We start from the raw sequence: 14,100 nt of genomic DNA on the forward strand, positions 1-14,100 counted from the left end.
TAAGGAAAAGCACAATGATCCAACATTAATTCAACAACCAAGGTACAACATGACAAATCACTACAATTATATTCTGCAACAAAAACAATCTGTGAAAACTGCATAAATAAATCTAATTATCCATAAAGAGTTATTTCTGTGTAATGGGGAATGAATTTTGGTCCATTAACTCGCCCACTCTCTCCTGCAGAATTTGAACCACATCTGCCAAAATGAAGAGGTGCGTGTCATCCAGGTCCTGCAGGATGAACTTCTTTCCAAGGGCTGAGGTTTCATCCAAATAAAGCAGGAACTGTTTCATGGCAGGGTCACTAAGAAGCAAAGGTAAACCATTACAATCCAAATACGGAACAATTATTTTAGGCATAATAAGAATTATTCAGGATTACCGATGGTATATGGTCACCAAAATATACATTTTGGGGGGGAACATTTTGCAGATTACCATTCAACAAGGACGCCTTTGAGTACGTTGACCATGTTGCCAAGTGCGACGAAAACAGCGATTTTTCACCTGCGAGCACAATACGAAGACCTGTAATGTTTCTGACCAAAAACGGGTTACCGACATTTTATTCTAGGTTTTTTTTTTTCCTTCATTTTTGTGTCATTTGCTGTGACTTTTTTTTTTTTTTTTTTTTTTCAAACGCGCTAATTATTTAGCTAGCTAGCTGGTTGTCTACTACCTTTTGATTCAGTTCAGTGACTTTATCGGCGTTACATGTAACACTTCTTCTGACTGCTGTAATATTCCGATATGGAAGAACCAACAGATTCTCAGAAACAAATTAAAACAACAACACACCGATGACAGGTAACTTTCGCTAATGTTGTTGTAGCCGCTCCTCAGCGTTAGCATTTCAGCTTTGCATTGTGGGATTGCTCCTGGATAAGCGACGGCGAGTACCGAGGAACAATCTTGTTCAAACCCAAAAATTGCGCCCAGGAAAGGTAACGTACACGAACTTTAAGGTTTTCACTTGTTTTTAACACTATGTGATGTACAATTCTGTACAGCTCATTGGTAATTATGAAGGAAAAATTTCCTATTTATACTACAAAGCGAAATTTTGTGCTCATTTTGTGCCAGTATGCACACTTCAAGCATAATTAAGCATATTCACATTATTTTGGGGGTCACTGTAATATAACTGTCCCAATAGAATAATCATATATAATCTATATTCATTCAACATCAAGTTTAAAAATATAAACAAAAACTTTGGAATCATCTAGAAAATTGTTATATTTATGCCATAGTTAAAATAAAATACATATTTCTGTTTCATCCTGATGTATATTTAGGTCCATAAACTATATTTGGATGGAAGTCAGAATATACCATGTAAATTGCAGCGACTGAATGGTGGAATAAATCTGAGTCAATCCCTTCCAGTTTAACACAATAACTCAAAAATGATTCTATCATCTTTTACATTTCTAAATTAAAAGGGTATATAATCATGATAAACAGATTAAAATTTGGTTAAGTTTCATGCACCAGATCAATCCTAAAAGAAACTTTGTTTTGCTGTGTAATGTTCTATAGACACCTGCTGAACACTGCCACCAGTTAGTTGGATGTTTGGCGGATGCCGAGCGGTATGATGGAAATTATGAGCAGGCCGTGATTGTCAGTTTCAGCACATGAATGAACGAAGTCAAAATATAAACCATTATTTTCACAGCGGAATATTCTGCAGCTCAATAACAGTCACAGGTACACACCAACAGTTTTACAAGTTACGTCAAGGTGTTGAGCAAACTTTGGTGGTAATCCAATCTGGATTCGACAGCCTTTGTCTGTTGGTGGGCGGAGCTTCTAGTTAGTCTAGTTATTGGTTTCTTAATACAAAATAATTCCAAAAGATGCATTGCCAATGCTATATTCTTTAACACATCCCTGCACCAGCTGAACTTAACCTTCAAAACAGGAATGAATAAGAACAAGGCCGATGTTTCCTCTAACCGTACAACAGAAGTGACATAAAGTATGTTTGTGACTGTAAATTTTGTGCTGTCGCACATACCTTCTTCACTTCATGAGGCATTTGTGAGGAAGTACTGATATTCAAGCTCTAATTGCAGTGTGATAAATATATTGGAGATAATGTTGTGGAGAAATTTTGAATTGTATTTCAGACAAATCAAACTCATGTGTATCAGCTGCACTTTGATTAAAAACCAAATCTTCTTGGTGGATTTGGTCATTGCACTGTAGGTCGGTTAACTGTTTCCACTAAATAACCATGACCAAGGGGAAGTGAGATCAGTCAGCAGGCAGACCCAGATATGTAGAAAGGAAAGACAGAAGGAAGGAAATGCATGAATTTGGTAACAGATATCACAGGACATCTGGACACGATTCTGTCAGAATGTGCTCATCAGAGATATGAAGCCACTCAGCATTTTTTCCTGACTTCTTCGGACTGGTCTAGGACAACAAACGAAAAGTAGTGTAAAGTCTACACTACTGTTATGTGTCAACGCGGGTTGAGGAGCGGACCTGCGTCAGACAGAACCCAGCGCTACAAATAACCAGAAAAGCGGTTCCAAAAACTATATTTATTACACCCGCTGTGCATAAAAAGTGTAAAAACAAAAATAGCGTCCTTCTGGTGGAGTGACTGTTGGCACGCTCTCCAGCGCCCGCAAGGATCAAAGCCCGGCGCTCCTGGACCCACTACCACCGCCAAACACCCCCCAGGTGGACACAACAAACTGACTCTCTGTGAAGCAAAGAAGAGGTGAGGTAAGTCAGCAGTTACAACAATATCTTTCAAAAGACACACGCTATCAGCAACACATTCAGGTCTGTATCTTTTTTAACTTTATGCAAATGAGCAGCTTCTCATAACAGGTGGAGGATCACTTATCCGCACGCCACAGCAGTGAGAAGCAAGCTGCACAATTCTCATCACAATTCAAGTATACTGTGTAACAAAACACCAAGTTACTATCAACAATTAGTCAAACACTTAATTACCTTTAATGTGTGCTGACAGCATGTGTCCTCACCCTTCCTTGCTTCACGGGCTCGATGTGTCAAACACAGGTGCGGTCCTCAGCGTCTCACAAACGAACATCACAAGGTCGAGTTCCCGGCAGTTCTGCTTGAATCACACATGACTTAAATGCAGAACGCCATCCAATTATCTGCTTCAGCTGAAAGTCTTTAAGGTTGCATGTGAGCACCCGTCACAGGTGCTACACATGATGTTGATGAGGGTGAGGACTCTTCAGCCAGCACCTTCTCCTCAGACAAATCAGTTTCCATGCCACCTGAAGAGCAAAGAAAAGAAAAGAACACCAAAATATCCAGCCACACCCCCCAACACACAACACACTACGCCACGGACACGAATCACCAAAGTAGTCACACTTTCTGAAGGGTCACATGGTGTTATAAAAGGATGTGGAAATTATTTTCCATTCTCCTTTTCATCAGAAGTTGTGGTTTTCAGATAGAGATTTGTGCGTCTCTTGAAGAATCACACTCATGTCCGCGGTCAAAGCCTTGCAGAAGGTTACCACTTCATAAGAGAGAAAAGGGAATCAGAGTTGACGCAAAACCTGGCATGCTGTGCACACTGTGATATATCCATGTTTGATGGTCTATGTTAGTAGTAAATGCAGGATTTTGGGTGTGCACAGTGTTTTGATTACAAAAATCTGTGGTGATAAATTGTTTCTTAGAATCCCCCAAATTTTTTGTTGAAAGGTAACACAACTTCCTGTGTTTATTATTCTATTACTACCAAACCAGACTCATTTATAAACAGGTATCATGATAACATCAAATAAAATGAGATAACATGAATGTTGTATTTTTTTTAGAAAAACATGAGTTGTGACTTCATCATGACACCACCTATACCAATCAGTCACAAATATTTGCTGATTAATATAAACTTTAGCTCATCTCTGTAGCCCTATTTGTTGCAGAGATATAGCAGAAAATGTGTTTTTGGCACCATGTTTTTGTTTAGCTTGTAGTGAACATAATTCAATATGTAATGGACATTGTGGACATAATTCACCATACCCTGTTATCATTTGTGGTTAGTGTATTCTTTGTTGTATGTTTGAGAATGTGCTGAGGTGCATGCCACGCACATCGTGTGTCTTATTAAAGGTTACAGAGACGTGCACGGCCCCTTTGACACTTTCACACTGGGACTGGTGTGTTTTTATAGGTGGTGCCAAGCTTTGCTTAGTTTTAACCTTGATTATAACATACACCGTTGTGTTGTGGACGCAGGAAATTGTCTTGTCCAATTCATCCGTTGCAATTCCCACAGGTTTGACCTTTGTCTGATTCTTTCCAAAAATGAATTATCTCAAGTACTATTTCCACCCACCATCTGTGTGAACACAGTAAGTCTTAAGAGTTTTCAATCAATTTGGATCAAACTTGGTGGCATAATTGAGTCAGTCAAGGAGAAAGTGACTTAACTCTGAGAAAAATTGTTGACAAGTGAAGGTCACAGACTTGGCTTAAAAAACTTGGTTTGTTTTGGGTGGGTTGGGGGCAATGCTTATATACCAGGGATATTTTGTTTAGTCCATTAACAATACAAGTATGGTTACTATTAAGCACTAATATAAAGTCATACATCATCTTTCTGCTGGTCACATGACCTCTGACCTTGGTGACCTTGAAAGGTCCAAATAATTTAGAAGGGATATTTTTTATTTGGGTATCTGATTAAAATGACACCTATTGTGACTATCGAACCTTAATATGAAGAATTCTAAATTGGACAGGAATTCGGACATTGATCATTCATAGACAGTGTTATACGGGTGGGGGTGGGTGGGGGGTCCAAAAAGCGTATCTTTATTCCTGAGGATCAGATATGCATCAGACTCTTCAGGTTCTACAGACACAAAAGAGGCGACAGTGATCCGAGTGGCATCAATACTCCTTTATTTTGAAAAACGGTGGCTTGTGTGGGTATGAACTGAACCAGAAACAGTTTGCATCTTCTGAACGCCTCAAAAACCAAAGAAGTCAGAATAAAGTTCCAGAAGAAGACTGCAGAACCCAATCCACTATACTCAATACATCACTGCAGTAAAAAGTCCTTATTTTCCGGTTCCTGGGTACCCACATCACTGAAGATCTCCAGCACTGCACTCATTAAGATGAACAGTAGAGACTCATTTCTTGGGGATTCTCAGGAGAAACCACCTGAAGGAGAAGCTGCTGATGTCTGACTACTGCTGATGTCCTGTATCTCTTCACCCAAGAGGACACAAGAGAACACTTCAGAGGGTCATTACTACCACTAAGATCATTGGCTGCTTGTGACTGTCTTTGGAGGACTCCTTCAGTTCTTGTCTCAGTGGAACAGCCAACATACTGAAAGATCCATCCCACCATGGACATCATCTGTTTGACTTGCTGTCCTCTGGTAGACTGTTGTCCATCACATCACAGACAAAACAGATTTAAGAACTCCACATCCATTTGAGAACTGAACAGTGTAGTTTTTTTTTTTTAAAGGACAAAAAGCCACAGTTATAGTGATGCATGCATGATGAGGACAGAGCTTTGTGATGTCATAATTCTGGAAATAAAGAGAACAAAACAGAAGTAATAAAAGAAAAGAACTGAATCTTGATTTGTTCTCAAAATTGAATCAAGTCTGATCCAAAGAACATCTCTCCACAAAAGTTGCTCATAATGCCTCAACTCTTTAAATTACCATATATACAAGCAGATGGGGTGACACATTGCCTTCTCACTCTATTGTAGGTTGGTGCAGTTAAATATGTTGAATGCTACTCCTGCAACTGTAATGTGGGAGTCTACGTTATCCCACAAATGTCTTTCTTTCAGTCAGTCACCTCCAGGGACAAACCGGATTGCAGGGGTGGCCAAGTTCGGCCCTCGAGAGCTACCTTCCTGACACTCTTAGTTGTCTCCCCTCTTAGTTGTCTGTCTCCCCTCTTAGTTGTCTCCCTGCTCCAATACACCTGAATCCAATGAAAGGCTTATTTAAAGTCTGCTAATGAGTCTTTCATTGCATATGGTGTGTTGGAGCAGGGAGACAACTAAGAGGGGAGAAAGACAACTAAGAGGGGAGACAACTAAGAGTGTCAGGAAGGTAGCTCTCAAGGACCGAACTCCGAACCTCCATCCTTGACATAAATTTATAGATGAGTTTCCGTATGACTGCTTGACAGCACTGTACATCGAGACCTGTACACAATAGACTTGTGCTCTCATACTTAGACAATCCTAATACATCTTTAGCAAGTAAGACACATACAGTCTGTTTATGGAGGCTCTTCTGTAGTTCCACCATAATTGTGCTGTGTACAGTGGAGAGCAGTATGATCAAAATAGGGTTAATTTAAGATCCCAAGAACACATATGGAATTTACGCAATATATCATTTCCCTGTGCATAAAGTTTTCTAATCTGTCTACCAATGTCAGCATCATCAGACAGATCGTTTGACACAATGTGTCCAAGATGTTTAACCTCATTGATTTCTTTCACGATCTCACCACACACCATGAAATCAGGCATTGCAGTGCCTCTTAAAATCCTTGATCGGAACACCATTGCAGCACTTTTCTTTGCGTTAAACTTCACATCATGCATATCACCGAATTTCTCACATGTCTGAAGGAGCATCTGGAGTCCACAGGGAGATGGGGAGAACACAACCAAGTCATCTGCATACAGTAAATGATTTACAAGCAGAGTGTGAATATTACAGCCTGTATTTAATTTATTTAGTTCTACACTGAGATCATCAACATAAATATTAAAGAGATAAGGTGAGAGTATCCCACCTTGTCTGACCCCACATGACACATTAAAGTAATCTGAATAAGCGTTACCCCACCTGACACACATCCACTGACTAGAGTACCAAAATATCAATTTTCTTTCAACATAACCAGGAACTCCTCTCATGACGAGTTTTTCAAACAGTATTCTATGATTAACCCGATCAAATGCCTTGCTGGCATCCAAAAAAAGCATGCAAAAATGCTACCATTAAGTGTGTGATATGCATCTACTATCTCCTTGAAGGCATATATATATATTTATATACACGTCGGTGCCAAGTTTCTTCTTAAATCCAAATTGATTTGGTATTGTTGCAAGATACATTTCCCTGCGATCGAGCAAAATAATCTGAAGAACCTTACTGACTATACTAGCAATTGCAATTGTCTGTAGTTGTCTTTTGCAGTAATTTTACCAGTTTTGTCCTTAATGACAAGGACAAGCATCACAGATAACATAGAATCTGGCAAGATTCCATGTACCAGAAAACTGGTCATACACACATAACAGGTGAAGGCAATCAGAAGAAAGTTTTAGGTGTTCTGCATATACACCATCAAAGCCACAGGCCTTGTTAGAATCAAGCCTCTTGATAGCACATTCTAGCTCTGTCTTATCTATATACACATCTTTAAACTCAAAATTACAATCAGTTTGCTGACTCCAGTCACTCCTACTTTCAACACTGTTGAGTAAACTTGAGAAATGCTTTCTCCAGATCTCAACAATGTGTTTTTCCCCTGAGATGCCTTCAATAGTAGTTGGAAGGGGAGTTTTACAGTTGTTCATCAGTTTAATTTCTTTCCAGAAAGAATTGTAGTCATGGTTTGATCAATTTACGGAGCATCTGCTCATTCGATTTGATATAACGAATAGAATATTTACATTTTACTCTGCATTGTCTGTACATATCATACATGGGACCACTTCTAGGCTGACTACAACTATCCCAGGCTCTATAGGCATCTTTGATGCTTTATAAAGCATCATTATCATTTTTCTCCTTGGTATATCAGGTACCATATCTTCACCAGCTTTAATAAAGCAGTCAATTATATCTATAAAAGTGTTTAGCGTGGTTTATATGTACAATATTGTCACAAGCCAAATCTGTGCAATTAATGGTATCCCGTATGTTAATACGTGCCAAGGTATTCTCAGTAGTAAGGCTATATATTTAACACACCTGTTGAACAAGCACCCTTTTTTAGCATAGAACAATATATACTTTGTTTATAGAAATTGCTGAAAAAAATAATACTGCAGTTTTTTTTAACATTTGTAGATTTTATTAAGTACTATCAATTGTAGCATTAGAAAGATTATTACTATTTACATCATTTTCTTTAAACATTTTTAGAAGGTGCACCGGTCCTGGAAACACTGCAATACCAGGGCGATGCGTGGGTGGACGGAGCAAGCTCCTATTCCATCTCCTTGTTCCAAAATCCAATTTAATATATAGTCCCCGGATAAGAGACATATCAGATATTAAACTGATAAGAACAGATACTACACTTGATCTTAGCCAAAAGGCCGAGAAGCGATACCACACCGTCCGACGGGCGACAGAGTCCTCGTCTCCGCTGTTAGTTTCACTTATGGTTTCCCAATTTAATCAACAGTACAAACATATGCAGTGATGCGTAAAGGCAAGGTTTTAAAGTATGTCGTTAATAAATAAATATAAATAAAATAATAAAAATAAACAGCGAATTGCTTATGTCTGTAAAAAGAAAATGTCAGGGTAGTAAATTCCTGAGCTGGATCACGTGATCTACACGTTGCCAGCGTTAGAAGATAGTTGATTGGACTGCGACGCATCACGTGATACAACTCCTGAATTTACTATCCTGACATTTTTTTACAAACATGAGCAATTCGCGTAGTTTCTTTGTTTTGTTTTTAATTAGCGATTTACTTATAAACCTTGCCTTTACGCATCACTACATGTGTTTGTTCGTGTTTTGTTAAATTAGGAAACCATAAGTGAAACTGACAGCAGAGACGAGGACACGGTCGCCCGTCGCTCAGTGCAGTATCGCTTCTCGGCCTTTTGGCTAAGATCAAGTGTAGTATCTGTTCTTATCAGTTTAATATCTGATACGTCTCCGATCCGGGGACCATATTAAATATGATTTTTTAGAACAGGGAGATGGAATAGGGGCCTTGCTCCGTCCACTCCACGCATCGATCTGGTATTGCAGTATTTCCAGAAACGGTGCACCCCTTAAAAATGTTTAAAGAAAATGATGTAAGTAGTAACGATTTTTCTAATGCTACAATTGATAGTTCTTTATAAATAGCTAGCTGCTGTTTTCAGGGTAGTAATGAATTGTGCAAAGTTTCTGTAATGAGTTGAAATGGTTTAGATCTAACAGTTTTTAGAAGAACTAAACATTTTTATTTCCTATTAAGTAATTTTTTTAAGATGTTAATTTACTGTCTTAATGTAGTTCCAGATTGTTTAGGTTTCTTGTTATCATATACACTGTTATTATGTCATTTACTTCTATTTTGTCATTTGATTTTTAAATGGACCCCAATGGAAATAAGGGCTTTCATTTTCTCGTCATCCACGATTTTTACATATTTACAATTATATTACATTACACTGAAACTTACTCACTAAAATCACACACACTTTTTAATAGAGTGTAATTAGAAGATAGAAGATAGATAGATAGATAGATAGATAGATAGATAGACTGATTGATTGATTGATTGATTGATTGATTTACTACCCTACCCTTAAATGTACTCTTCTGGAGTCACACTGCCTGTTCAATTGGCGTGTGACTCCAGAATGTAAATATCAGTGTCCATTGTTCAGTGTGTTAGCTTCTAGTTTGTAGTTTATACAAGGACTTGAGAACAAGTTGTGTATGTAGGAACGTTTGGTAAAAAAAAAAAAAAGCAAATTATTGTTGAGTTAATAACGTTTTCAAAAGGAATATTTGCAACAATGTGTCATATTATCACATTACGGGGTAACATATGTCACATGTCATCAAATCCAATGTAAGTAGACATTGTTTAACCTTTTCTTTGGAGACCAAACATTCAACAGGTTCAAAACTATTCCATTTATTTATCCTATTAACTCAACCACTAATTTGCATTACTTTTCCCAAACTGGAGTAACTTTAACTTTTAGACCCTTGTACAAATTGAATTTGGCCTTTGTCACCATTCTTTCATTTCATTTCATTTCATTAGCGCCAAATCACAACCAAGTTGCCTCAAGGCGCTTCACACATTCTTGGTGTTGTTACCCCATAACTCCACAACATTCAGTCACAGATAGTCCAAACTATAGCTTTTTGTATATTTATGATCAGACAAATAACGTGGTATAGTTTCATTATGATTGGAGCATCGTTTAATTTTGACCCTTGTGTAATTGTTCAATTGACCCCTACCTGGGTGCCTATTGAAGATGCAAGTGGCCAATGAGTTTCTTGAAAAGAGTAATGTCTAAGTATTTGTGCCTAATTTGGTGCTTCTACCACCATTTACAGGATTGTTTCAGTTATTTGCTGTTTAGGTGTGGATGCGTTTGTCGGTTTTGGTGTCTGCACCTTTCAGATTCGGTCAGAAATGGCATTATGCTGCACAGCCAGCAGGTGGCAGTAGTATTATTCTATTTGAGCAATTGAAAGTTTTCCGTCTTCTTCAACATTCCTTTGTGCTAATAGAGTATTTATTATTCCAGCAAATATTTAGTTTAAACAAATTTTTATTTATATCTTTTCATATTGTTGTCACCTTTTTAAAAATTTATCAGATTTATTCTTACGCAGAGGAAACAAGTCACCACATACGAACGTTAGCCTTTAGTATCAGGTTACGCCATTATATAATTTGGGATTCGCCGATATAAAGTCGTTTCCATCGTACAGGTTGTCAGAAACGGTGTGAAATGCATTTTAACCAAAGTGTGTGTTTGTCACCAGGTCCTGGTGGAGCCGATTGGCTGTTTGGAAGCACCTGGCTGCTCCTGCAGCTTCGGATGGGTGCGACAGCAGCAGGTTGCGGAGGCCCAAATTGTTCAAAATTAAATAAATTAATAAATAAGATATTATAAACGACGCTTGTAAAATACTCATCGGACACAAAAGGATCTACAGCTGCAAGAAAAAGTACGTGAACTCGAGCTTTTGCACATCTGAATGTTGGGATGTCTTATGCTATTCATTTTCTATAATATTGCTCTGGTGTGACATACAGTACAGCTTCTTTGAAATCAATAATCTTACATCTTGTCACAGGATCTTACAGTAGTAAATACTGCCTGAAATGGTCTTTTTCTATTACTAACAGACACAGTTCTATCTGTATGAATTAATTGTTAGATGATAAAAAGTAGTAACACTGCTCTTCCTTTTCTATCAAGTGTTAATGTGCATTGGATGCACCAGTTTTCAGTACACTGAGTAGTCTGACCTTATTTTCAAGGATATTTACAACCCTAAAGCATCCAAACCTGAACTCTTACTTGATTTAATTATTTTCAGGTGGTATGAATTTATGTAATGAGGGAAGGTGTGGCTAACTTAGTTAACATCTAAAGGTAAACATACTTATTTGGTAGCTTTATCAACTCAGATAGATTCTGATTATTCTGCAGAACTGTATAATCCAGTGAGCAAGCTCTGACTAGATTTCTAGTTGCCTAAAGATTTGCCTGAAGCCTTGCAGACTGCAGTTTGCCTGGGGTCCAACATTGCTTGCCAGCTTTCTTTGTTGTAGGAGATGGCCACTTTTCAAGAGGTAGAGATGGATCAGTAGTCTGCCTGGGTGGTTTCTATCCGAGATCCAATGTCGTTTTATAGTGTGTGGACCAGAGATGTCAAATTCGGCTTCAGAAAGTAAAAAACCCTCCCATGTGTTGCTTGCCTGTGCACTTAAAACAGGTGATCTCAATAATTAGCTCATCCACCTGCCTGAAGAGCTGAATTGATTACAATCAGCTGGTTTATTGGAAGATGGAACAAATATGTGGCTGGACTTTACTTTCTGAAGCTGGATTGACACCTCTGGTGTGGATGCATTGACACACATCAGTACTTGCTCCCAGACCCACCCTGATGTTTACAATAAACCCTAAAAACAGCTTCTCACAAAAAAAAACTTAACCTTATGAAGGAAAAAAAAAATGGGGAGACAAAAACACAAGTAGCAAAAACAGGCCAACATACTGCACAAGCTCTAATTTTTGTTATCAAACATAGAAATATGGTTTGAACAAAATCTCAGAACATGCACAAACACCTGTACACATGCAGACTGAGCCCTTGTCAAAAGGAAAAGAATAAAAATGTATTCATTTAATGAATTTAAGGAAAAGCACAATGATCCAACATTAATTCAACAACCAAGGTACAACATGACAAATCACTACAATTATATTCTGCAACAAAAACAATCTGTGAAAACTGCATAAATAAATCTAATTATCCATAAAGAGTTATTTCTGTGTAATGGGGAATGAATTTTGGTCCATTAACTCGCCCACTCTCTCCTGCAGAATTTGAACCACATCTGCCAAATGAAGAGGTGCGTGTCATCCAGGTCCTGCAGGATGAACTTCTTTCCAAGGGCTGAGGTTTCATCCAAATAAAGCAGGAACTGTTTCATGGCAGGGTCACTAAGAAGCAAAAGGTAAACCATTACAATCCAAATACGGAACAATTATTTTAGGCATAATAAGAATTATTCAGGATTACCGATGGTATATGGTCACCAAATATACATTTTGGGGGGGAAACATTTTGCAGATTACCATTCAACAAGGACGCCTTTGAGTACGTTGACCATGTTGCCAAGTGCGACGAAAAACAGCGATTTTTAACCTGCGAGCACAATACGAAGACCTGTAATGTTTCTGACCAAAAACGGGTTAACGACATTTTATTCTAGGTTTTTTTTTTCCTTCATTTTGTGTCATTTGCTGTGACTTTTTTTTTTTTTTTTTTTTCAAACGCGCTAATTATTTAGCTAGCTAGCTGGTTGTCTACTACCTTTTTGATTCAGTTCAGTGACTTATCGGCGTTACATGTAACACTTCTTCTGACTGCTGTAATATTCCGATATGGAAGAAACCAACAGATTCTCAGAAACAAATTAAAACAACAAACACACGATGACAGGTAACTTTCGCTAATGTTGTTGTAGCCGCTCCTCAGCGTTAGCATTTCAGCTTTGCATTGTGGGATTGCTCCTGGATAAGCGACGGCGAGTACCGAGGAACAATCTTGTTCAACCCAAAAATTGCGCCAGGAAAGGTAACGTACACGAACTTTAAGGTTTTCACTTGTTTTAACACTATGTGATGTACAATTCTGTACAGCTCATTGGTAATTATGAAGGAAAAATTTCCTATTTATACTACAAAAGCGAAATTTTGTGCTCATTTTGTGCCAGTATGCACACTTCAAGCATAATTAAGCATATTTCACATTATTTTGGGGGTCACTGTAATATAACTGTCCCAATAGAATAATCATATATAATCTATATTCATTCAACATCAAGTTTAAAAATATAAACAAAAACTTTGGAATCATCTAGAAAATTGTTATATTTATGCCATAGTTAAAATAAAATACATATTTCTGTTTCATCCTGATGTATATTTAGGTCCATAAACTATATTTGGATGGAAGTCAGAATATACCATGTAAATTGCAGCGACTGAATGGTGGAATAAATCTGAGTCAATCCCTTCCAGTTTAACACAATAACTCAAAAATGATTCTATCATCTTTTACATTTCTAAATTAAAAGGGTATATAATCATGATAAACAGATTAAAATTTGGTTAAGTTTCATGCACCAGATCAATCCTAAAAGAAACTTTGTTTTGCTTGTGTAATGTTCTATAGACACCTGCTGAACACTGCCACCAGTTAGTTGGATGTTTGGCGGATGCCGAGCGGATGATGGAAATTATGAGCAGGCGTGATTGTCAGTTTCAGCACCTGAATGAACGAAGTCAAAATATAAACCATTATTTTCACAGCGGAATATTCTGCAGCTCAATAACAGTCACAGGTACACACAACAGTTTTACAAGTTACGTCAAGGTGTTGAGCAAACTTTGGTGGTAATCCAGATCTGGATTCTGACAGCCTTTGTCTGTTGGTGGGCGGAGCTTCTAGTTAGTCTAGTTATTGGTTTCTTAATACAAAATAATTCCAAAAGATGCATTGCCATGCTATATTCTTTAAAACATCCCTGCACCAGCTGAACTTAACCTTCAAAACAGGATGAATAAGAACAAGGCA

The 14,100-nt window shown here is 37.9% G+C and overlaps 1 protein-coding gene, 2 non-coding genes and 1 pseudogene across 3 annotated transcripts; 1 reads left to right on the forward strand and 3 right to left on the reverse strand.

The window, feature by feature from the left end:
- Positions 1-103: 103 nt before the first annotated feature.
- LOC117503043 (general transcription factor IIH subunit 5) lies at positions 104-754 on the reverse strand. The gene is made up of 3 exons (XM_034162201.1): positions 687-754; positions 446-514; positions 104-311 (listed from the first exon to the last, which is right to left on the reverse strand). The coding sequence occupies exons 2-3, from the start codon at positions 478-480 to the stop codon at positions 131-133; spliced, it is 216 nt and encodes a 71-aa protein (XP_034018092.1). The 5' UTR covers positions 481-514; positions 687-754; the 3' UTR covers positions 104-130.
- Positions 755-8,169: 7,415 nt separating this feature from the next.
- Positions 8,170-8,359, reverse strand: LOC117503653. The gene has a single exon (XR_004558614.1). It is a non-coding gene; the product is annotated as a U2 spliceosomal RNA (small nuclear RNA).
- Positions 8,360-8,851: 492 nt separating this feature from the next.
- On the forward strand, positions 8,852-9,043 carry LOC117503652. The gene has a single exon (XR_004558613.1). It is a non-coding gene; the product is annotated as a U2 spliceosomal RNA (small nuclear RNA).
- Positions 9,044-12,003: 2,960 nt separating this feature from the next.
- LOC117503039 lies at positions 12,004-13,039 on the reverse strand (annotated as a pseudogene).
- Positions 13,040-14,100: the final 1,061 nt, after the last annotated feature.

Source organism: Thalassophryne amazonica, chromosome 21 (genome assembly GCF_902500255.1).
Source record: "Thalassophryne amazonica chromosome 21, fThaAma1.1, whole genome shotgun sequence".
Lineage (NCBI taxonomy): Eukaryota > Metazoa > Chordata > Actinopteri > Batrachoidiformes > Batrachoididae > Thalassophryne > Thalassophryne amazonica.

Excerpts from the sequence above, each read along its gene's own strand:
- LOC117503043 (XM_034162201.1), bottom strand. The coding sequence starts at position 480 with ATGGTCAACGTACTCAAAGGCGTCCTTGTTGAATG. Across the intron at positions 312-445 it reads AAAGGCGTCCTTGTTGAATG|TGACCCTGCCATGAAACAGT; the intron begins GTAATCTGCAAA and ends TTTGCTTCTTAG.